Source organism: Otolemur garnettii, unplaced genomic scaffold (assembly GCF_000181295.1).
Source record: "Otolemur garnettii isolate 467f Iridium unplaced genomic scaffold, OtoGar3 scaffold00004, whole genome shotgun sequence".
Taxonomy (NCBI): domain Eukaryota; kingdom Metazoa; phylum Chordata; class Mammalia; order Primates; family Galagidae; genus Otolemur; species Otolemur garnettii.
In genome coordinates this window covers 10,125,692-10,151,665 of record NW_003852399.1, presented here as the reverse complement: position 1 = coordinate 10,151,665, position 25,974 = coordinate 10,125,692, and the positions used below count along the sequence as shown (strand labels likewise).

The 25,974-nt window shown below is 39.9% G+C and overlaps 1 protein-coding gene across 4 annotated transcripts in view; it reads right to left on the bottom strand.

Annotated features, from left to right (window-relative positions):
- Positions 1 to 2,065: 2,065 nt before the first annotated feature.
- Positions 2,066 to 25,974, bottom strand: part of ENPP2 (ectonucleotide pyrophosphatase/phosphodiesterase 2) — a 109,155-nt gene continuing 85,246 nt past the window's right edge. For 2 of the 4 annotated variants that reach the window (XM_012810391.2, XM_023517202.1), the window contains exons 19-26: positions 24,571 to 24,622; positions 16,895 to 16,969; positions 15,453 to 15,589; positions 14,306 to 14,441; positions 12,677 to 12,754; positions 9,393 to 9,525; positions 7,751 to 7,907; positions 2,066 to 2,662 (exon numbers count right to left, since the gene is read on the bottom strand). In XM_012810391.2, coding sequence (XP_012665845.2) covers positions 2,492 to 2,662; positions 7,751 to 7,907; positions 9,393 to 9,525; positions 12,677 to 12,754; positions 14,306 to 14,441; positions 15,453 to 15,589; positions 16,895 to 16,969; positions 24,571 to 24,622 — 939 coding nt within the window. In that variant the 3' untranslated portion in view covers positions 2,066 to 2,491. The remainder of the gene's footprint in view (positions 2,663 to 7,750; positions 7,908 to 9,392; positions 9,526 to 12,676; positions 12,755 to 14,305; positions 14,442 to 15,452; positions 15,590 to 16,894; positions 16,970 to 24,570; positions 24,623 to 25,974) is intronic. The other 2 variants (XM_012810396.2, XM_023517204.1) reach the window with 1 other exon arrangement.

The window sequence follows — 25,974 nt, the reverse complement described above, 5'->3', positions numbered from 1 at the left end:
GTCTAAAAGGGTTTCTTCCTATCCTTAAAGTGCAAGTTCTGTGACATTAGAAACCACATTTACTTTATTCACGATTTTATCCTCGTAGGCAAGTAGAGATTGAGCATTCCTTGTCCAAAATGCTTGGTACCAGAAGTGTTTTGGACTTCAGATTTTTTCAAATTTTGCAAAATTTGACTTAGGTTTGCAATTTAGGTTTGCATTACACCTAAGTTGAGCATTCCAAATTTAAAAGTCTGAAATACAAAATGATCCAATAAGAATTTCCTTTGAGTATCATGTCTGTGGTCAAGTAGTTCTAGATTTTGGAGCACTATGGATTTCTGATTTATGGATCTAGGATGCCCAACCTATATAAGTACTAGGATGGAGTAAATGCTCAGCAAATTCTTACTGAATTTTAAATGAATAATGACACATTTTCTAATTCATTCCTACCATACTTACACCTTACCCCAAAGTCCCAATCCAAATTCAAGCATTCTTCCCATTCATATCACCATTCTTTCCTCTTCCATAAAATCTTTCCTGAGTTTTCCATTTTTCAGCCACATGAAGTGACATGCTAGAGACATGCCTGGAACATAATAAAGGCTCAATAAATGTAACTAACATTGGTATTGCTATGGTCACACCTTCCCAAGTTTCCCTATAGCTGCGTTTGCCAAACACCAGTTTTGCTCTGACCACCTTCATAATTTTTCATATATCCCTGGTACCATCTGTTCTACTTCTGATGTAAAGTAGACACAATGTCTTCCTTCCTAAACAAATACGTTGTAAAAAGAAAATTTATAGAAATTAACAACTCATGTCATTCACTAATAAAAGGGAGGAACTAAATTAGAATGAAAACAATGTACTATTGTCTTCTGGGATTTTTTGAAGATTAGCAACTATTAGAGATACAACAAAACTGATATCACAAAACTGTCTTTCTCTGTGATATAATCAGAAGGACTGAACATTATTGAATGACTTCCTTATTCCATGCATCATTAGTATTTAAAGCTGTAACTATGTCCATCTGATATCACCCACGTATCATTCAGACCTTTTGTCATCTTGTATTTTAGTAACGTTTTTCACTCAGCATTTATTATTATTCTCTACTTTGGTTAATTACATATTTATGTCTCTATCTCACCTTATTATCTTATTTCTCTTTATGGCTCTTAGGTTGATACCTTATACAGAATAGATGCTTAATGCAGCTAAAGTTGAATCTAATACTTGAGTTCTAAAATGACTTGATCAAAATACTGTAAAACCTCCATTTCCTTTTTTTAAATTCTAATTAATATGAGAGTACATACAATTAGGTTACTTTGTTTGCATTTCTCAGGTAAAGGCCAAGTTGCAGTGGTGTTCTTCACCCAGGAAACATGCCACACACCCACATCGTTCCCACTGGGTAGGAACCTGCCTACTTTCCTTCCCCCTTCCTTTTCTTGAATTTGAGTTTTTCTCTCATGTGAGCGTGTTACAGTTAATCCACAAGTTTCAAATTAGTGGTGAGTACATGTGACCTTTGTGTTTCAATTCTTATGATTCTTTACTTAGGAGAGTGTTCTCCAAATCCATCCAAGTTGTAACAAAGGATACAAAATCTCCATCTTTTTATGGCTGAATAGTATTCCACGGTACACATATACCACAGTTTATTAATCCATGCATGTGTTGAAGGGCACTTGGGCTCTTTTCACATCTTTGTAATTGTAAGTTGGGCTGCAATAAACATTTGAGTGCCTATGTCCTTACGGTAAAATGACTTTTTCTCTTGGGGTAGATGCCTAGTAATGAGATAGCAGTATCAAATTGAATCTATTGTATATTTAAAAGAGATGTGTTAGGGGAGTGTTCTTGTTCCCCTCTCCCTCTCTTCTCATTTCCCATAGATATGTGCCTAAACCATCTCATCTATACCACGATACCACTAAACATCATGGGAGCAGCAAGGAAGGGAGCTCAGATCCAAAAAAAAAATGTGTTCCTTACGTGCATAAATACACCTGAAGCAAACTGTCTAACTTATAAATGAAATAAAAGCAAAATAAAACCAGAAAAAAACTGAATGTGTGATTTATTATGTTTTAAGATTGGTTTATAAAGCTTAAATACGTCTGTCATCGTTAACAGCCAATGAACGCAACTTTACAAAATCAGTGTTCAATACAGTACAGGACTAAATGTGGCAACTGTGCATTGGAAAATTAATATTTCCTCAATGCAAATATCAATCTGCAGCACCATTTAGAAGCTTCCACTAAAAACTCAAGCTGCAGTGTTTATTACAAGCTCTACTCAGAACACAAGGCTACCTAAATCAAGGATTAGAGAAAAACAGTGGAGTCATTCAGGCATAGCACGTATGTCAGATTTGGTATAGGATTAAAAGACTAACATTTTTTAATGTCCTGGTTTAATAAATACAAAAACAATATAAAAATATACACCAGTTGATAAGACTGCACTGCAGATGATCGGAAGGTTAAATCTCGCTCTCATATGTGTGCAGGTATGTCTTGAGTGACAGAATTTCTGGATAGTTGCGGCTGGTCTTTCTGAAGAAGTCCAGGCTGGTGAGATGTTCGATGTCCCGCACCCGAGCTGTGTGCATCTTCATGAGTTCTTCTACCCACTTCGACTCATCCTCGGAGCTCTGCAATGGAAATCAAACATAATCAGAGGCAGAATTTTCCAGAGGAGGTTCTCCAAATGGTCGGTTTGCTTTAAGTCCACAAATGACTTCTACGCTCCCCTGCACACAGAGCCAACACACGTTGTCCCCTCCTGCCCTCCCCACCTCTCTGCCACATTCCTGTCAGTAATGCGCCACAAATACCTGCCCTTGGCTGTAAACATTTTCAACAGCAATTAGTTGTACCAAATAAATGAGACATGCGGTGTGAGAGTGAATTGGACTCAATAGGTTCTCAGAACATAAATCAAAACTAGGAAAACCAAAGGCACTGGAGAAGTCAGTAATTTGTTTCTTTTCCCGGCTGTCAAATTGCAATGTTGAGCACAGAGCACAAGGAATCTGGGATTCTCTTCTGCCTCCCAAGGAAAGGGAAAAGCTTATGCCTGATGTGCAAAATTAGGTGTATGTATGCCTAGTGTTTTTTGTTTTTGTTTTTGTTTTTTTTTAAGAAGAACCCACTACATCAACCACATTGACTCTTAGAATGCAACGAATTGATATTTGAATGAGTTTGACTTGAGGCAGCTGAATTGGTACACCTGGCACTTTGGGGCCCCAGAAGCCAGAGTAGCTGGAAATGTGAGTCTAGCATTTCTTGGCTAATATTTTAGGCAAGCTACTTGACTTCTTGAGGCCTCAGTTTTTTGTTTTGGGGTTTTTTCTTGAGACAAAGTCTCACTCTGTTGCCCATGCTAGAGTGCCCTGGCATCAGTCTAGCTCACAGCAGCCTCAAATACTTGGGTTCAAGTGATCCTCTGGCCTCACTCAGGCTCCTGAGTATCTGGGACTACAGACCCTGCCACAGTGCCTAGCTAATTTTTTTCTATTTTTAGTAAAGATTGGGTCTTGCTCTTGCTCAGACTGCTCTCAAACTCCTAAGCTCAAGCAATCCTCCTGCCTCGGCCCACCAAGTGCTAGGGTTATAGGCATGAGCCATGGTGCTCAGCTGAGGTCTCAGTCTCTTCATTGGTACACACGGGTAACAATGCCAATTTCTGCCACACCTTGGAAGGTAGAAAGAAGGAGAAGGAAGAAAAGGGATAAAAGGAAAAATAAGGAAACCTCATGGAAGAAAGGAAGGCAATATCTTCTGTCTTAGCTGCATGCCAAAAACTGCCTCATTGACACAAGGTCCGGATGAAAGACCTCAAAGGTCCTACATCGAACAAGTTACTGCAAGTCTAACTTAAAACTAAAACTCACAGGAAGCAGTTCTTTGCATCTCAAAAATATCTTCTTTCATTTTTGAGGGAAGTTGAGGGGAAGAGTCTGAGAGCCCTGTGAATTATGAGTGCCAACCTTCATTAGCAGACAAGGAGCAGTAAGACCTTTGAAAATAATTTCATTCACAAATGCCCCTGGATTTGCAATGGCTTCCAAGAGCCTTTCCACAAGTTGAAGGGTGGCTGCTTGTCCCAGGGCTGAGAGTATTCAGACATGCCCTCATTCAATTCTTTACCGCTAGTGGTCTCAGTGAAACAGCCGCCAAAGCCCAGGAACCTGCAATAGGTTTTCTCGGAAAGCTCCAGCCCACACAGACCTGGACAGGGGGATACAGCAGCTTGTGCCAGGGCTAAATATGTCCCATGAGGGTGTTGGTTCAGGAAACCGATTCCTGGCCTTCCAAGGCAAAATGAAGAGATGGGAAGAAATTGCTTTTCAGGCTGGGAAGTAAGGATTTTAATCTTCCGTGCCCCACCCTCCTAACCCAACCTAACCAAGATCTCTGCGATTCACAGGAAAAACCTAAATATAACTCTACCCACAACGGTATTGACCAATCCCCAGTGTGACCATATAATTAACGAAGTAGGAGGTCTCCAGATGGGTCAGGACCCCCTCAGAGTAAGCCGGGTGAGCATGAGGCTGTATTTTGGGAGAATTTTTATATTCAGCTCATTTGTTTGATTTTTTCACTGGTCAGTCAGTCCAATGTTTCCTTTGCAAATGCAGTCATTTGAATGTGTGGACAGGGGTAAAAAGGTTTTTCCTAATTTAAATAATGGTCAGCTGGGATTAGAAGAATTCTAAAAAAAAAAAAAAAAAAAAAAAAAATCTGTCTTTTGCTATTTCTTCCCTTGGGAAGTGATTTGCCAGTTTCCTTGGAAGGGCATTCTTTTCTGGTTCTCACACACGAAAATCTGGTCTCTAGTTCATCATTAGGAAATGCTGGCTCTGCTGCATGGGAAGAAAATAGGTTCTACCTTGAAGTTACCTGCAAATCCATACAAACATTTGCTAATGAAGACTGTCATGCAAGTTGCAAAACTAATAAACAATTTTTTTTAATTTATGTGCACCAAGGTAGGAGAAAAAGGAAAAAGTTTAAACGTAAGTAACTTAGAATACTTATTCATGCAAACGAAAGCATAATCCAGGAATTTACTGTCATTTTTGCTAGGGACATTTCTTTTTCACCTTTCTCCTAAGCAGGGTCGTGAATTCAAACCCCAATAGTTTTAAGGTAAACTTTCAAGCCAAGACAGGTAACTATGTGAATGGGAGTTCTTCGTTAAGAAGAATGCTGGCCATGAAGTCTGAAAGAAATACCTCCGAATTCTGTGCACAGTCGGGATTAAGGAGGGAGAGGGAGAGGGGAGCCTGTGAAGACTTTGGTAGATTTCATTTTCCACATGTAAAATTTTGGTTGGCTGGAGACCCTCTTTTGCACTGAGTTTGGGAGGGTGTTTTTTAAACTCTCCCATCACCAAATTCTGCTAACTACAGAGCTTGAGCATATACTCCCCAAGAAGCTAGGTGTACTTCAAATGGCCTACAATGTGTACAAAATGTCTTTGTTTTATCTAAAAAGTGCACAGCAATTTAATTTTACTCCATAAGATACGTGCTTGATTTTTGGCAGAAATTTTACCTCCCCACCAGTTTTTAGTAAAACTGAAACTCAAAGAAAGTATTTCACATTACTTAAAAATATAATGAAGTACCTAAAAAATATCCCAGGTATTTTCTCAACCAAAATCGAGAAGGCCACACCAAGAAGTTGACGACAGCTTGTCACTCACTTGCAGTTTCCTCACTTCTACACCTTGAATTCAATCGTTCACAAAAGCTATTGATCCTTTGGGTACAATATTGGGTCTTCTGTCCTTCTTTTTAAATTTCCAGGACCACAACGTTAGTTCAAGTTCTTTTACTTCACTCCTATGAATCTTCCCAAAGCCCTCTGAGCACCACACTCAGCCTCCTCAGATTCAAATTTATCTCCTGAAAGCAGAGCCTAGAATATCGCTCTTATTCTTCTTGGGATAGAGTATGCAGGGACATGATTGCAACCTCAAACTCATAGGCTCCAGGGTTCCTCCTGGATCAGCCTCATGAGTCACTAGGAGGATTGTTTGTTGGATTGTTTGTTTAGAAGAGATGAGGTCTCTATTGCTCAGGAGGCTTGTCCTGAATTCCTGGCCTCAAGAGATCATCCTGCCTCAGTCTCCCAAAGTGCTAGGATTACAGGCATGAGCCAGCACATCCAGCCTGAATTGTTGCTCTTCTTACTGAATATTTTCCTTGGCTATCGAACGTCTGAACAATAAGGGAAGTTCCTAAAGTCTCAAGGTTCTCTTATGGGAATCTGTAAAGATTATAAAGATGACAGGCTTTTGGAGTCAGAGGCTTAAACCTAGAGCTCTGCTCTCCTACTGAGTAACCAAGGAACCATGCAACATTCTTTCCCCTTATTCACTATAGGCTTTTCAACAGTTAATAAAAGGACCAGGGAGAGATCATTTATATACACACCTGCCTCAGAGGGTTATAAACTAGTAGCAATCATCATATAAGCAGAAGACCTGCACAGTGCTTGGATAATAATTGCACCCGACAAATGGTAACAGCTACTAACCAAGCTTGTCGCTCATTTGACTAACTGTCATCGCTGCTTTCATTACCATTACTACTACCACCTTTTTTAAAATTTGATTCCAAGCAACTTTTAAAACCTCATCTCCCACTATTGCCCTCATTTCAATAGTCTGGCCAAATTTAATAAGCTTTATAGGCCATATTTAAGATTTCAATTTTTTTTCTGCATCCTTAATTTTGCTTTGAATATTCATAGGCATGATCTTCACCCTTCATTGAAGCCATAAGCTAAAAGCTCCCTTGCCTGTGAAGCTGAGACTCTCCATTGAAGCTCTTTGCCTCCAGTGTAGCAATTTTGATACCCATTTTATTTGCAACCCCACTGCTTGGAAGCAATGACTACATCTAAAACACGACTGTTTCTGTTAGGCTACTTTATATAATTTAGGGACTTGAGTAATACTTGATGCTTGTTGACTAAAAATCCTGTCTTGTAGATTATATCCCTGCATGAAACAAAAGCACAGAGACCATTACTTCTAAACTCAAGTTGGAGCACAGACAAATCCATCACACTACGAAAGACTTAAATATTTTATGTGATTTGTCTCTGAGTACCCAATTAGAACAGTGCCAGGAGCAGACATTAGGGCCCCTGTCTTCCTACCTAGGGGCTTTTCTATCACCCCATCCAGGGCTCCAGCTGTCTGTACATAGAAATAGTGTATCAGGAGCCATCTGTGCCATTGGAGGAAAGAGTGACCATTACACCTCCCTCATACCTAGCAGAAAAGGAAACTTAATTAGTAAGGTATATCTTCTGCTCCTGCTCATTCTCACTCTCTGTGCGTGTATTTTAAAAGCTTTTATTATGGACATTTTCAAACATCCACATAAGTGAAGAAACTCTGATGATCCCTTACAACAGTTATTAAATTTTGCTATTTTACACTTTCTCTTTACAAAATATGTATGTATGCCTTTTGTGAAACTAAAAACATTCATCTGCTTTCATCATTTCTCAAACCTGAACATGTAAATAGAATTGTGTCGAATGCACACACACTGAAAAATGGAAAGCTATTAGAACACGAAGTTCCTACATGTCGGGCACCGTTCTGCCTGTAGAGTACACCGAGGCGTATTCCACCTTGACAATGGAAATGCAACTGAAGAAACAGAGATCAACCATGAAAGCGAATCCTAAAAGCCTCTCTGTGAACTCACATTGCAGCTCTCGTCATTGTCAGGCCGGTGAGGAAGGATGAAGGAGGACACGGAGAGGGGCCCGTCACACTTGTCAGCAGGCTGAGTGAAATCCAGGCAGCTGGTGATGATGCTGTAGTAGTGGGTTGGAACAGGGATGGAACTGCCTTCCACATACCTGAAACAGGAGGGGAAAATAAAGTCACGATCGATATCGGAGCTCTCTGCCTTTTACATGGTGACCCATCAATATTCAGAGACCCACTCAGTGGAGTCATTTTGCCCTTCCAAGCACTGTCCTACTATATCTTTAAACATGTTTTCTGCACCTGGAATCCCCTCGCTCCCAGCAGAGTAAGAAAGATATTCCAGGCAAATAAAATGGCTTGATCCAAGGCTTGGAGGCAGGTAATGGTGACTAGATCAATGTAGTAGAAATGAAAGGCTGGAAGAGTCAATGAAAGCCAAATTATGGTGGGGTTTGAGTGGCAGGGCATGGGGTCTGGGCAGTATTGTTTGGGCAGTAATGCTCCATATTGAAGATTTGGGGGTTAGGGAGTGTCATTCATTGTTGTCTCTGTGTTTCAGGAGATAATTTTCATAAGAGTTGTATAAAATGGATCAGAGGCAGAAGACACTGGAGCTAGGAGAATAAGAGCCTTTTCAAGCTGAAATGAGATGCCAAACTTGGGACAAAGAACTCATTTACCAGAAGAAGTGCTGAGGACTGAGGGCTGATGATGAGCTAGAGGTATAACAAAATCTTTCCCAGTACAGAGAAGCACAGAAATTCACAATCCCTTACCTGGTTTTCTAGTATCTTAATTTTAATCATGTTCCAAATATTAAAATTATGATTAAGCTAATAATGTTGGCTAAAGACTATAACAATAATCAGCAATACAATAAATGTACAATTAAGATGAAATTTCTCTGAAGAATGACTAGAAGGGGACTTACATACCTTCTATTTTATACAGCTGTATTTTTAAAATAGCACTTTATTCTCTACTTATTTGCAAATCACAAACCCTCTCTGGTATTCTGTATTCCTCTCTTATTATTTCATGTATGTATAAAATTAAATAACCACCAATACTGAATTTGCTGGTATTGTCATCTTCTTGTCTTCCCCACTAGACTGTGAGTTCCTGATGAGCCCAGAGTATCCCTTATCCCTTCTCACATGCCCAGTAGCAGCAAGAAGAGAGACAGAGGCAACCAGATTCAAGCAAAATCTATATGCAATTTCTTAGTAAGATGCACTAACTTAGAAAATCTAAGGGATTCCAAAAGTTTTACGTACCCCCCCCCAAAATAAAGCTTCTAAAGTGAGTTATTTCCTGGTTAATTTTTTTTAAATGGAGCTATGTAGAAATGATTATCTTTCCATTGAGGAGCTATTGAAGAATAAATTTTAAATCTTCAACAGGTAGTCATTCATGGAATGGAAAGTGCATTTATTTAACACAAACTCCAAGATTCCATTCCAACCACCAATGCCATATTCAATCAAAAGAACTGAAGAATTCAAAAGGAAATTTAAAAAGAGCAAGATTTAAGGGGTATCGGCTTTTTTCTAGGACATGAATATTTAAAAAATAGCCTTGAGAGTGATCTGGGAATTTAAGAATCACACTCTGAGTAGGAGTGAAATGCTTACTGCTTTATTTTTTCTTCTGTGTCATGTAAGCCATCATAGTCATAGTCAAAAATTGGTCCGCTTATCACGTTAACTCCATTTCTTTCCGAAGCATATTTCTTCACCAGTACCCTTTGGAAATAATTCCAGACCCCTGTGCAAAGACAAAAATCAATTCTTCATGAACAAAACTCCTTGGATGCATTCTACAAGCCAAATGTTACAACCCATGAGACAATAGAGCTATTGTGGTTGACAAAAAAAAAAAAATCCATCCTACAGCATTACCAGTGTGTGCATCATTTATAAAACCAGCAAAGGGAAATACACAGAGCTATGAAATAATGGTAGGGGAGTTTAACCTAGGCCAGGAAGTGTGGGAAGAATCCCCAGACAAACTGGCTACTGAGCTGAGATCTGAAGGATGGATAAAGAGGGGGCATTTCCTAGACAAAGAGGCAGAGGCCAGGCAATGGAACAGTCAGTGTAAAAGAGGAGACACAGCATTTCTGAGTCATTGAAAATGAGTACCTTCTCATTGAAAATACTGTACCTTCTCTGCTTTCATGATCTCATCAATGTGCTAGTTCCCAAGTTTATGTCCTTAGCCTCAGCCTTTCCATACAGCTCGAGACCTCTTATCCAGCCATCCATGGCATACTCCACTGGGGTGCCACATAGTCATGGCCAGTGAAACATTATCCAAACAGAGTCTTAACATTCATTACTACTCCTCCCCGACCTTCACCTATTCGATCATGTCAATCAATGCCCTGGCACCACGCAGACCTTCAGGCCAAACTCCCAGGAGACATCCTGGCCTTTTAGCTTTACTTCATCCGCATGTGAACAAGTCCTGTCAGAGCTGTCACCAAAATACATCCCAGTCACCCCAAATCTAACTACCTCTCACTTTTGTCACTGCTTTTATGCTGATCTAAGTTAGCATCCTCTCTGAAATGAACCACCACAAGAAATGACTTCCTGAGCTCCCTGCAAGAAACATCCTTCCCTGGTAGTGCATTCTCCATATAGGAGCCCGATGGATCCTTTTCTGTGTACAGCATGAATGAGACCCCCACCCGTTTCTAACACTCCAGATGGTTTCCAGTTTCCCACCATGGCCTCGGCACCCCCCACCCCCATGACTTACTTTACTTACGACCCCTTTTCTCTCAGGCACAAGGCTTTCTTTCTGTCCCAACCTCACACCAGACCTGCTCCAGGCTAAGTGGTCACGTTTGCTCACCCCTGATCTGGGCGTGTCTGTTTCTCCTCTCTACTCATTTCTCACTTTCCATGTCACCCCTTGCAGAGGGTTTCCTTGTCCATTCTGGCTCTGATGTACGTGATGACCAATCAAAGAGGCATGAAAGGAACAGAACAGAAAAGAAGACAGGCAAAAGAAAAGGGTCACAGAAGACACGAAGGCAGACAGTGAGTGGGCTCTGAAACACTCAGCCCACCAGGCTTCCTCTCCACTGTGTGAGGACTGTGAGGTTCTACCTGTTGTGGGGTCTTCCCTCCCTTTACTACAAAGCAAGTACCTGGCCGTCTTTTCCCAGTGGGTCAATGGTTCCCTGTGTCTTCCGATAACTCGACTCTGAGTGAGAATAGCAAAGCAGCCCACCAGAGCCAAAATAACTCTAATCATTATTTGCAGTAAAGAAAGCAGCTGGACAGTGAGAGAGAAGCTCAAATGTTAACTTGAGCAATTAGAAGAAACGGAAAGGGAGAGAGGGGAAGAAACAACAATGGGAACAGTCAAAAGGCCAAACCCGCAGAAATGTGGCGTGTGAACAAACCCTTCCCCTAGTGAAGAAGAACAGCCAGCTCTCTGTGAAAAGCCCTTTCCACACCAGCCTCAGGGTGGTACCGTGTGTTTCCTTTATTACCATCTGGGCAAAAAACACATCAATAAGGAATAAAGAAACCCAGGAAAGCCTGATTTGTGGAAAGAGAGTGAAGCTGCAGTCAGCGTAACAGTGTGACAAATGTATGTATCTATGTGAGTTTCCGAAATGTTTCTCCAATGGGTCTGAGAATAAATCAGGAAAGTTTCTTTTAAAGGCAGTCTTTAATTTTTCATTCATAAGCACTGGATTCCACCTTTGACTAAACCTTCATTTAGTGACTAGGACATCAAATAAACATTTTTTTCCCCAAACTGTGGGTCATTTCACCCACGTTAAGCCAGGGAGGCCTGCCGCTGCAGATGACGCCCCACTGCCACTCCTTCCTATCTTGAGATTCCATTTTGGCCCTAGAGGACTATGACGCAGCCCATTTCTCCTCTGCCACATTGAATCAGATCCTTCCTGTTCCTGCTTCCCCGTAAGCACATAGGTCTGCTCCCTGTAAAATGAACTAAAAGGAAGTAAAGGTGTTCTCCACCTTTGAGTACATGGATGGAAGAAAGGATGGAGGGAAACATGGAAGGATGGATGGATGGATGGATGGATGGAGAGATGGAAGAAGGAATTCTTCATTAGCAGAGATAAAGATGGATTGTTTTGCCCATTGGACAATTAAGTCATTAATCCAAACAAGCTTTAGAGATCATGCTATTAAATGTATTAACTTTACAAATAAGAAGTTAAATGGCATTTCTATGAGCCAGTGGTATCACTCTGGGAAAAAGAAGTTGGGTTTGGGGGCCAAGGCTTATTATGGTGTCTATGCAACTCATAATATCACTATCACCTACAAATATTTATGTCATATGTAAAGAAATGACAAGTTCAAAGAAACTAATTTAGGAATTTGCTCAGCCCTAAAATCAGCCAATGTTAATGTTCTGAATGATTCAGAAGGCACCTCAGGCTCTTGGTGGGTTTCAGGGTCAACATTCAGAATATATCATCACCCCCAAGGAGAAAAAAGATGAGTGGCTTTTATTGTAATGTTCAGTAAATAAATACAGATGCTATTAAATGTCAAGTAGCCTCAAAAACACAACAAAGATCCTTTTTAACCACAAACTAATAAGCGTTGAAATAAAAATAACATCAGACGAAAAGAAAAACAGAAACTTGGTTTATCTTCTCCCATTTGTAACCTGGGGCACTTTTTGTGTTGACCATGCCTTCATTAGAAACAAGGGATAAACTGAGAAGCTCCCTCACAGATTCAAAGTTTGGATCAACAGTAGAGAATTTACATGAAGAGTCCTTAAAAATTATAAAGGCTATATTACATGAAAGGTATTATTATTAAGATTAACATAGAGGTGGAAAAGGTAAGTGGTAAATCTAGAGATACCTATTTTCATAAATAACAGTGTACTAGGTAAATGTCGGACTCACGTTTGAAAGCAGGATACATTGGAACCATATTGGTTACAAGGAATGCATCATATTTAGCCTCTGGTGAAGAGCTCAGATCTAAGCATTGGAGAAACAAATAGTGTACATTGCTTATCAAAGTCTATACCAATAAAAAAAAAAAAAAAAGCAATTTTCTAAAAAGGCCCAAATAGCACAAAGCAAATGGATCTACTCTCTTTTTTTGGTTGTTGCAGTTTGACCAGGGCCAGGTTTGAACCCACCACCCTTCATATATGGGGCCAGTGCCCTGCTCACTGAGCCACAGGCACTGCCCAGCTCCACTCTCTTCTTCCTACTCATAACTCCTTTACACTTTTCCCACTCCCCACCCACCTCTCTTCTCCTCTCAATAGTTCTCTCTCAAAAATTGCTTACAGTGCTTTTCCTTCCTACCTAGCTCTTGAGTCTCCCAATCATTATGTCAAAGAAGTCTTTAATTTCATTAGTACAATTTGGACTTTAAAAAATTGTCACTAAGATACTGAGAATTAATTAAAGGGCTTCACGTATTCTTTTTTTTTTTTTCACAGACCCATTTATTTTAATTGTTCACTCTTAGGTAACATCTAAAAGTCAACATGGATAGAGGAAACAAAAAATGGTGGGGTTTTTCCGTATTGAATGTTAGACAAGTCCAAGATAAACCTGTTTAAAATTGATCTGAAATGCCCGAAAATAGTGATGTACTGCTGCTAATGGTCTTCAGCTAATATTTATCCATTACTTTGAGTAACCATTAATCTCTTGTGTTGAGAAACTCCAGGGAAATGTAATTTCCAGGGAATTTAACTTTTCCAACTGTGTCTTGAATGTGGGTGATTTTGTTGTGATGTAGCCTCAATTTCATTTAGTTTTCTCAGGTCCCAATTGCCAAGATAATAGCACCCAGTCCTTTCAATATTAATGGTTCTCTTCCCACAACATAGCAAGATGTTCCTCAGGTGTGGTGAAGTTAAACTCATCCTGCCTTCCTACATTTAGATTCTTGGCCATGACCACTTTCTCATCCCTGCAAGACACTGCCTACCATTTTTCTCCTGTGTAATGTGACATCCAGAATGGCCACAGAGAAAACAGCTGAGCAGAGTAAATACCTGTTTCATCATCTCGTGGCTTCACTTCAAGCCTACAAACATTACCATCCGTGGATCCATCTTTTGTGGGTTTTTGGTTATTGTTGTTGTTGAAAAACGTCCACAAGCTTTCTCAGATATGCAGCCAAGTCAAGTTCACTTTTAACCTCAGGGCAGCTGCTGCCCTGAGGCTTCATATATTTTTATGAGAACCCCCTATAGGATGATTTGAAGTACCATTGTCTTAAGGACTTATTCTGTCTTTTTCAGATCCTCATTTAGTGATGTGAGGGGGCACAGAAGAGCCCCTTGCACTTTAGAATTCCCTATGGAGCATAGGATTTCTGAAAGCCGGTCGTTGTTTTGGCCAGTTTTGGAAGGATCCTTTAGAAGGCTATCTCTACAATCTCTAGAGTGCCCCTCCTGAAGAAAACCTGAGCTCCGGCAATCCTAAGTATGAAGTTCCACACTCCAGAAAGCACAGCATAACATCCGTCTGGACTAAGGCACCAGGTTCTGCTACTCTGTAACTTACGCGGAGGAAAGAGGAATCCGTAGGACATCTGCTTATCGTTTTTGTAGGCCAGACAGTTCTGACTGAAACTCGGAGAGACCCGGACATCAGGCCGGACGCAACTGGCGAGCTGCTCAGGGATGCCAGAGACCTCGGCCTGCACAGGGGATCAGAGGCACTCAGTAAGGCCCTCATCGCGACAGGGACATACTGACGCTGGCTCACTCTGCTAGGGACACACAAAATCAAAACCCCCCTAGCTTTCACTACAGCTCCTCTGCTGATATCCTGTCACTTTATTTTTAATTTTTAAACAGTCCCTAGAATTAAATACTGTAAAAGCCAACGATTTTCAAACTCTTTTTTTCTAGCAGCAGAATTCCCTTACCAAAAGCGTAAGTGAAACGTCAATATACAGCAGAATACAAAGCAGAAATCCCACTGCCGAAATAATGGATAAGACCCACAGAAAATAACTTAAAAAATAACATCTAAGAAATAACATATCTTAATGAATACACATACACATACACACACCTTTTGGATAAGAGCACACGCATGTGCACATGGTCTAAATTAAAAAGGGGACACGCTTTGGGCAGATTTGTTCTCCTTCTGTGTATTCAGAAATTTAAAACAAAACTCAGTCGCCAAACACTATTTTCTTATTCCTGATATATATCCCTATATATACCTAGGCCAAAAACTGAAACTCCGTCACCAAAACTGAAACTCCAACATAAAACTTTATTGAAAATCCAAACGGAGAGTGACAGAGGGGAGGCTGTGGGTGGTAGGGACAGAAAATGCATGGGAACACTGCACTTTCCGCACAGCCTTGCTGGGCACTAAAAACCGCTCTGAAAAATAAACTCCGTTCAAAGCAACCAACCCTGGTGGCTCCTGTGACTAGTGGGCAATGACATCAGCAGAGTGAGACAGACTAAAAGAAAGAGCATGTTCCCCTCCATGCTTCCCATGGCCCCACGGAATTATTAGAATACTGAGTAAAGACTACTCCAAAATATCTTGCCGTAGATCCAACATGGGATTTTTTTTTTCATCCAGAAAAATTAAAATATTTTCCAAGACAAGATTCTATTAAGCAAGATATCATTGCGTTAAGGTCAGAAAATGAAAAAGCAAAGAATCCAAGTTTGTCAATGACCTGTTTGGAAACAGTATATGAAGTCCAGAGTGGCATGAGGAATATTTCACTATAACCACTTTCGAAGTCGGTATGATATAAGATATCATATCTGGTCCGATAAAGCACTGCCGGTCGGCCATACAGGAGGTGTCTCTCTAGGAAAGAAAAAAATAAATTGTGTTAAATATATATTAAACTTTACATCAAATGGTAAAGAAATATTGGAAGAGTGGGGTTGTCTAGAAATTGCTTATTAATCACATAGCACCTTCTCCTTAATTTAATCAAGTTAATGATCTTAACCCTTTTGTGGTTTATCTGATCACCTAGGCATAGGTCAAGGTTTGCGATTGTCAAAGCTACAAGGCCAATGTTGTAGTTATCTTAACGCTGCCTTCAGCAGTGAAGAATTTACAATCTGAATAAAAGGAAAACAGCAATATAGTGGAATATTTTGGAATGACTCAGCCAAATGGAAAGCCAATAGGATTGGAATGTTGTAGAATTAATTAATTTGACCCCTGAAGAGGCTTATCAGGTTAACCAATGATTTAATTAAGAGGAAGGCTGTCTTTGATCATTATTTGCAAACTGCGACTCAAATATGCATTATCTTAGCATAAAAAGTGAGTAGCAATGAACATTTAAAATAAGAAGCTTTGTCACAGGGAAGAAAACTCTTTAGGTAAGAACTTAAAGGAACATGTATAGATAAAATAAGTGGACATTCAAGAGGGTCCTTTAAATACATCAGTTAAGACCCTGGAATGCTGATTCAGACCCCCAAGGGAAAGCTCTCTTCTTAGGAAGAAAAGGTCTGAAACTTTGCTTTTTGAGGAAGAAGACATGAGAGGGCGTCAGTACCCAAACCTTCATTCCCACTCACAGTCAATGCCTGGAGCTCACTCTGCCCACTTTGAATAGTCTAAAGTCAAAACTTCCACAGATTCTTACAAATTGGGGTCCCTATAGACCAAAAGATTTAGAGATCTAGGCTTAGGCAATTCACTATTTCATAAGGGATAATTTACCTTAAAATACTTTTTTTCTTTTTTTTTTTTACTATAATTTCTATTAGAGAAAATAAGTTCTGGCAATCACTTATTAAATTATGTATACATGTTGCTTTAAATAAAGTGTTACCATTCTATGCAAGTAATGAAGAAAACTCATCGTAGAATATTTTGCAAGACCCTCCCAAGTAGAACTGCTGATTTGAGGCAAAGCAGCCCACACTCTTACAACACAAGCCTGTTCTGGGCAGTTTGGCTTCCTCAGCATTGCAGTAAATGCAAAGCCTTGGTTAAGCTGCCAAATTTGGGGACCCACCCTGAAGAATTACAGCATGACAGTATTAAATAAATGAAATATAATAAACAAGTTAAAAGCCAGCAAATCATAACAGTCGTACTTGAGAGCTATTAACCAACTCAGACTTTCCTTCAAGACTCAGACCAAACCTTTTCTAGGTTCAAAATATCCATTAATGTTTTCCTTGTTTTCATTTTTGCTGCCTCTGAATTTCCTGGTTTCAGCTGGAAACAGAAGTATCAAGAGTCTTTGAGAAGCTATTCTCTTTTTGTCATTCAGGTTTTTAATGCTTACCAAACACATTCCTCCAAACTCAAATTCAAGCTTAGAATCTAAGCTGCTCCATCAGAGGGATGGCCAAACAGCAGCCATGTTTCCACATGCAATTCCCCTCCTTACAGCGGCCACCAAACCAGAGACTTGGACAATACGGTTTCCACCACTCTGGCTCTTCCCCCATCCTGCTCATCATTCCTTGGCTTCCTTGACATAACACTCCATCCCACGAAGGCAGATTTATTTGCAACTCTCTGCTCGTGATTGTTGTGACAGCATTATGCTATTAGACATATTATTTCTTTTCTCTATATAAGGAATAAATTCTCCAGTCTCCTTCACCAACGCTGTCATCTGTCTCCTTCCAAATGTTCCTACTAGTGTTTTCTCCAGCATCAAACTCTGGTCCCTTCCTTTGTGCCAGGCCTCGAGCTGCGGAATGGAGATACTGGGCAAAGATGATTAAGCTCTTACCCTCAAAGAGCTCAGAGCTCAATGGGAGAGACAGACATGGCACAAATAACTGAGGGGGCCACATGGTCTGCACTGTGCCAAGGATAGCGACAGAGTGTCATGGGAACGCAGAGGAGGATGATGACTCCCTCCAACAGGGACAAGGTGTGAGGTGGCGTCTGTAAAGTCCTTTACAGAGCACAAGAAGTTAAACCGAGATGACCCCACTTCCCGATTGATGCCTTTTGCTCTGGCATAATCGTTAACAGTATCCCTTTTCATACTCAAAAATAAATGAAAAAGAATCTGGTCTCATAGTTCAGTCCTTGTGGAAGAGACATGAGAGAGAAAGAGAGGAGCCCGAGAGGGGAAGAGACATTTTCTTGGATTCATTTTCCCCTGAAAGCGTTCCCCATGTAAGCTTCTCCGTTTCTCTTTATTCTTCTCCCCTGCTCACAGAGACGCAACTTGCTTCAGATATTTGGGCTTCAGAGCTTCCAAGCTATTGTCACACACAACTGCACTTTTTAGCACACAGCTAAAGCCCAAACATCTCATTATCTGACTGACTTTATCTCAACTGTTCCTGGGCATACACAGCATAAAGAAAAAAAATACATAGATAGCAGTTTTGACAGCCTCCTAAAATCCAACCAAAGTCCTCAATGACCGAAAAAAAAAAAAAAATCTATTTGAGTCCCCCTGAAACATAATAGTTTCACTTAAAATTTAAAAATGAAGTGAAATAATCCTTGCAGTGAGAATTTTAAGGTCCAGAGTCAAAAACTTAAGATTTCATTATTTTGGGTTTTACTAAGTATCAAAGAATTGTAAGTTCTTAGTCACAGCCTGACTCGGCTGGTCTTTATGACATCTGGGGTGAGCCACCCATTGCATTTCTGTTTAGAGGAAAGGCCACAAACCAGACTTGAACCTTGGCGTTTACGCACATGAAGACCTTTATCTCAAGATCAATAAGCGTGGAGACTCCCCTGCAAGCTTCTGCATTTTGCCCCATGTTCCTGGGATTTCTTGATGTGAGTCTAGTTGTAGCCTGTCTTCCCAGGCTGGGCTCTTAGCATGGAATTCCTGAAGGAGCCTTTCTTCCCAGGCTGGGAATGCCTGTCGGGCAGCTCCAGACAGAGCCTGAGCCCCACACCCCCAGTCCCTGTTTACAATAGCGTCTCTCTGGCACTTCTGGTACATGCCAAGTTCTCCGTCATACACCGCATTTGGCAGCACAGCGGAAGGCAAATCTTTTAAGTGGTGTGGACTCCCCAGCCCTCGTTCTCTTTGTCTTCCAAAGTTTGGTCCTGCAGACATGACTTTGTGTTTCTTTTCCCTCCTTAGCTTCCTGATTCATATTCCCACCGATTAGCTGGCTGACTTGAGAACCACAAGAAAATCTCGCCTCTTTTTTTTTTTTAAACTGTTCACTCCCACAATAAGATGCTTTTAAATTTTACCACAAAATCTCTACCCAGGGTTTTTCCTTTTCCTGTGTCCTTTTCTCCTCCTTTGCCCTACAAGCGCTCACTATCATTTGCTCTCATCTCAACCCCCTCTGAGATTGGACCCGAGTGTCTGTTAGTGAGTTGCTCTTGGTTACTTGAACCCTTAAAACATGATGCGATCATTAATCCACTGGCTGAATTCTGCAACAAAACAATAACTTTCTGACAATAGAGACTTGATCCTTTTTATGCGCCATTATATCCTCTGTCTCCAACAAATGCCAATCACATAACATCTACTTGGTAAATACTTAATGATAAATTAATGTTTTTTAAAAATATTGGCTTTCTACATTGAACCTAGCTAATGTAAGCCTGAGAGATAGACTAAGTAGATACATCAGTATGAGCTCCACTGTACTGATGAAGGAACTGGAGGTTTATGATTTTTACAGAATAATTCAGCCTCACGCCTAGAATCTAGACTTCCATACCCCTGCCCCATTGCTCTCCTCCTTAGCGTTTGGGGTGGTCTGGGTTGGAAGCTGACTGCTGGGTTACTCCAATGCAGGGAGTGCTAGATTGAAGGCCCACGTACTCCTGGCCTGAGTGAAGGCTACTGAAAAGCTAATGAGGACAGCAGTTTGTATCAAAGCATCTAGTATTTCAGAAATCACTTCCCAAACCCTGACATACACCAGAATTCTCTCTTGACCTATTCCCTTTGTTCCAACTCTTGGAAACATTTTTAGGAGAAAGACACAAGGGCTTTAGTGTCATATAAAACTGAATCAAGTCTCATCTTGCTCTTTATAGCTCTCTGCCTTATCCTTTCAAAGCTTTATATCTCACTGAAATGTTGCACTCTTCAGGGGAAAAATATGTAAGGCATCTACTTCAGTCTTGACCCCAAATAGGGGTAGGTGTAGTGTTTAGTAAAAGGTTTGTGCTCTACTTCAAAAACATTAGTAGGGAAACGTTCATAAAATTTAATCTGCCATCAAGTTAATCTTGAATTCTACTATCAATCATAAACAATTATACCAAGTATTGATTTTTTTTCCCGGTCTTTTACACATGGACATATACACACAAACATACAGAAACATGAACATTTCTCCTCTGTCCTTAGTACAATGGGAGAGACAGACCAATATCTCCAAAGAAATAACACAAATGAGAAGTGCTGAAAAGACTTACAGAGGCAGTTCCCTCTCTAGCTATATTTAGGACTCTGTTTTAAGGTTAACATGAATTACTTGGGTAGAAGTCATTTTTTTACCCAAACTAACTTCTCATCACTTGTACATAGAAGCCAAACACATACACAGGTGTTAAAATTGTTTTAAATTCCTTTTTTCCACAAAGATGACAGTGAATGCCAACCTGAGAAAATAAAAGCCATTTTTATTTCAATGTCAATAGAGAAAACGCTCAGGTTTAAATATATGGTGCGATTATCCCTACAGTGGAAATTATACTTGGCTGTAGCGCCAGTGTTGCTTGCTCTGAGAAATTTAAAATGTTTCTTTTCTCTCATTCATTCACTCATTGATCCAAGGTCACAAGGAAATGAGTTTTTCATTGTGTGGTAAGTCTGCCAAGATGTAAGGAACACGTGACCCAGAAACAACACCAGTGATGCAATTAAGATTCAAAAGTCATCACATATCTAAAAATATGAAAGCCTTAGCAAGTAGTTTAGATCACTGCTTTTCAAAATTAATTTTTTCTTTCTCTCCCTTTTAGTAAAGGGCTTGACTCTGCAACAGTCTAAATTGTCCAAGACTCATTTAACATATTTCTTGGTTTTTTTCCTCAGCTATCCCCAGGTCGCTTCACTATTAGGATATACAGCCGTTACACATGTATTTGTTTAGATACGTGATTAACTTCACAGCATATGACATTAAAACAGCCAGATATGAATGTTACAGGTGAAATGTGCCTAGCACATGCTGAAGAGTATCAAATACCCTAACCCTATCCCTACTATTTAAAAAATACTACTAATAAATTATAGTAACACTTTAAAATTACATACAACTTTAGGTTTGTAAATTATTTTAAAAGCCTCCATGTGTATTCACAAGTATCCAGAAAGAGGATGTAATTACTCTGAAGGTAACCCACACCCGTGCTCACACACACAGTCACTCACAGTCACAAGGTTCTACTCTAGCGAACGGACATTGAATATTTTAAGTAGAAGACTGAATTTATGGTGCAGGAAACATCATGAAGCCCTGAAATAACTCAGACTAAGAAAACATTGTTTGAAGCTAATGAAATAACTGAAATAGAGCCCAGAGGAAGGCAAGACCAAGAGATAAAGAGACAGGGACAGGAGAGAGAGAACCAGGATTATATATATTCCAGAATCTAAACAAGGAAGTGCTTTGCATGTAATAAGACAATGATAATTATTTTTTTCAGGGTATATTTTCAAAGCTTCTATTATATCATTAAAAGCCAGCCCCACTAGGCCCTGGGCAGACTGAGTGCATGTCCTCTATGATACTCCCTTCATATTTTATGCTGCCACTTTGAAGCCATGGGCTCAAAACCAACAGTGGTCCAGTCGTCTCAGAGAAGCCAGTGCCGGCCCTGAGTAAGCACCCAACACATGCTTGCAGGACAAATCCTTAAGGGTCTGTGTCCATGAAAACACATAAATTTTAAGCTTCAGTGGTATAAAAAAGATCCTTCAATGATATAAAAAGACACATTCAACTCTCAGCAGAGCAATAGAGATGTGACATCACTATCTATAACTCCTCATAGCCTTAAGAGTTAGTGATTCACGGCTCAGCACCCTTAGCACAGTGGTTACGGTGTCAGCCACATACACTGAGACTTGGTGGGTTCAAACTTGGCCTGGCCAACTAAACAACAATAACAACTGCAACAATAACAACAACAAAAAAAAAATAGCCAGGCATTCTGGCAGGCACCTGTAGTCCCAGCTATTTGGGAGGCTGAGGCAAGAGAATCACTAAAACCTAAGAGTCTAAGGTTGCTGTGATCTGTGATGCCGTTGCACTCTACCACGGTCAGCATAGTGAAACTCTGTCTCAAAAATAAATAAATAAAATAAAAATAAAAAATAAAGAGTTAGTGATTCACTAAGAAGATACCTCCTTCCTCTTAGGCTTTGAAGTTTGAGATTACCTTTTACGCTGAGCTCGTGGGACTAGTTTTGCCATATGAGCCCTCTGCCTCCAAACAAACCAACCAAATGCAGGAGCTTTTTTTTTTTCTCAGACAGAGATGTTTAAGTGGGATGAACAGGCATAGTTTTCAAATCAACAAAAACACAGGAGTCCAATAAATGTTAAAGTTATCATAATTAACAATTTCATGATCTTTAGAAGTGAAGTATCTGATTATTATTTTTCTATGTTGGTTACTGATTATTTGAAAAACATGAATCATGAGACTCCCCACTGCTTGACTCTGGCAACATCTAAAAAAATTTTTTTAATGATAATGACTCTACAGTCCACTGGAGGTTAGGCTTCAAACCTGCAGAGTTTGTGACGGATTTGCATTCCTTCCACCAACAAAGGCCTATCTTCAAAACTAGGACCATCCAATGCTATACCTACGAGTCTGTGTGTTCTATGATCATAGGGAGTAGAGGGCAGTGGTGATACAGAACAGGAAGAAGGAGGCAGCTGAAGATTGTATGAAGGGGAAAAATAAGTCAAGCTAATAAAATGTCCTATTGTTTTCCTCAGTTCTACTTAATCAGATTGAAAATAGCACATATGATAAACAGGGCCAGATGTAGGGTGAAACCTTGGGTGATGCTCTAAGGAGAATCTGACCATGTGCATTTCTACTGCTTGACTGAAGGCTGCCATGCTTGAGTTCTATCACTTTTTAATTAATACGCTTTTAATCATTCTCTTGCTCTTACAATACGCTATCCCACTTACTGCAGTAACCTGTCTAGGAGTCATACCCTTCCCTTCTTTTTTCCTCTGATTGTCTGGAGTTTTGAAATCAGAAGCAAAAGCATGTGTAGGGGATTATATTATTGCGTTGACTGCCTTTATCCATTGCCATTTGCCTTGCAAGATAGAGTCATTGTAGAAAAAATAGACTTCCCAGGCTGAGGCAAGAACATCGCCTAAGCCCCCACGTTGGAGGTTTCTGTGAGCTGTGACACCACAGCACTCTACCAAAAGTGATAAAGTGAAACTCTGTCTCTAAAAAAAAAGAAAAGAAAAGAAGAAGAAAAAGAAAAAGTAGATTTCCCTACACCCTTGCAGTAGATATCATGTACTCAGCTTGGCCAGTGAACCATCAGTAGAAGTGGCCTCATCAAAGCAGAAGCATTGAGGCCCCAGTACACAGGATCCTCTGCTGTTCTCCTATTTATTCAGCTTCCCTCCCCTGTAGGGACTCCTCCTTCAGCCTGGTCCAAGAATAAAGAGAGAGTGGAATGATACACAATGGAGGCTTGGAGGGGTATGGGGTAAGAAGATCCTGGTAAGGCTCGGCGCCTATAGCTCAACCAGCTAAGGCGCCAGCCACGTACACCTAAGGTGGCAGGTTCGAATCCCCAGCCCGGACCCGCCAAACAACAAAATAGCCAGGCGCTGTGGCGGGCGCCTGTGGTCCCAGCTACTTGGGAGGCGGAGGCAGGAGACTCGCTTGAGCCCAGGAGTTGGAGGTTGCTGTGAGCTGTAATGCCACGGCACTCTACCCAGGGGGACAGCTTGAGGCTCTGTCTCAAAAAAAAAAAAGAGGATCCTGGTATGAAAAACTACTCAATGATACAATGTATAATTTTTGGGTGATGATATCCTGAAAGCTCTGACCTGACCACTATGTGACTTACACATGTAAAAAATTTGCACTTGTACCCCATAAATTTATCCAAATTTTTAAAAGAAGAGTTGACTTGGGACAGAGCCTCCTTGGCCTTAAGTAAGCATACTAAAATATGGACAAGAAATGCATCTCTCTTGGTGAAAATCACTAAGGTTCGTTCTTTTTATTTTTCTTTTGCAAGCTTACAGAACTTCACTAATTCATGCTTGTTATCATTGTACATAAAACAAGAGTTAGGGTTCAAAATGATCCTTTATGTGAAGATGGAGTTCTGATTTGATTCCTTCTGAGTATCTCTGCCCACCACAATATACACATGGGCTCTCCAGGAAGGTGAACTTCATATAGGTACCAGCTGCTATTATTATTATTATTTTTTTTACAGTTTTTGGCTGGGGCTAGGTTTGAACACACCACTTCCGGCATATGGGGCTGGTGCCCTACTTGTTTGATGCACCGCCCCCAGCTGCTGTTATTTCTAACCGTGGCTATCCTTTAGAAGAGGCTCGTAGCACTTAACTTATGACCTACCAAATATACAATGGACTGTCCATTTCTCAGAGGGCATGAAAGCTATTAAGGGGGAGAAAAGGTAATGGAATGTTTCTACTACACAGCTAACTTCTAGTGCACATAGACTAAACCAATACCTTTTTCCAGACAGATGTAAAAATCACTTTACAAAACAAATTTGAATTTTAAAACATACTATATTTATACTATAAAGTAAATAAGAAGTTTCTTAAAGTTTTGAAAACTAGGGAAAAAATATCAGATTGTTTTTCCCATCAACCCCTTACCTTCTGTAGACCCTTTTGTATGAAGGCGTTTGTTGAGTTCATCCAATTTGTTCTTCATGGGGGGAAAGCAATAAAGGAAAAAAGAAGGCAAATCAGAAATGTTCTTTTTTTTTTCTTGTACCCTTCTCATTACTTAGCACCCTGATAAATTCAAAAGAGAATCACAAACTCTACCAATATCATAAATTCTTTTCAGAAATTACTATTATATCTCAAATTGACACTCTAGTCTTCACTTCCTAGTAGTTCTATGTCCATAAGCATCTTCTTCAAACTCTCTATGACTCCGTTTCCTTCCCTTAAATCTGTGAATAATCACAGTACCAACTTACCATAGGAATCATGATGACTATTTGGATACATACATGCTAGTAATTACAATAGTGTTTTAATATTTCATATTAATCCGTAAGACACTAAAGTGATTCTCAAACTAATTTGTGAAATCACTTTTTCCAAAGCTAAAAAGGAATGACTCAGCAATTCTGAAAAGTCATGAGTCCATACTCTGCCCTTCACCACATACCCCAGAGACACTCTCACATAGGTGTACAGGAAGGCATTTGCAGTAACGTCTGCCGCAGCCTTGTTTGTAAGAGCTAATGTTTGAAAATCACTCAATGTTTTTGAATAGAAAAATTAATAAAATTATTGTGATATATTTATACAATTCAACATCATTACTACCCCACCAGTGAAAATGAGTGAGCTAAAAGTTCACGTGTTGCTTTGTATAAATCTCGACAATGTAATGCTGAACAAGATAATTGCAGGATACATATAGTATAATAGCATTTACATAAAAATGTATAATATGCAAAACTACACCATTGGTTATTTTAGAAAAACAAACTAAGGTTACTTAATATATTATTCAAGAGATACACAGATAAGGAGTAAAAATACAGAGACATGCGTGGGAATCAGGGTGGAGTTGGAAACAGAAAGCTTCCACTACACATGTAATGTTTCCTTTCCTATGATGTGTGCACTAAGGTATTCATTTTTATTAATCTATATATATTTTCGGTATCTCTGGAATTTTTTAATAAAGAAAAAGAATGTAGTCTTTTGGAGAAACCCTAAAGAAAATAAAGACAATCTGGAATTTCTCTAAAATGATTTGAGACAAGATATCCAAAAAATTTCTCGTTCGCCAAAAGAGAGGTAATCTGGAAAACAAGATACAGGACAACAAATGGGTTCCTCTAAAATTATATTTGGGATCCACTTCCCAAAACCACTTGCTGTTGACTTTGGCAACTCAACTCCTCCAGCTAAGAACTGAGCGCTACTTGCCTTAGGTTAATTAGCCTCCTTAGTTCTTATCAGGAGCAAGAGTAGGAAGGAGAAAAAATAGGGGAGTAGGGAAGAAGAGCAAACTGAATTCCTCCAATGGCAAGC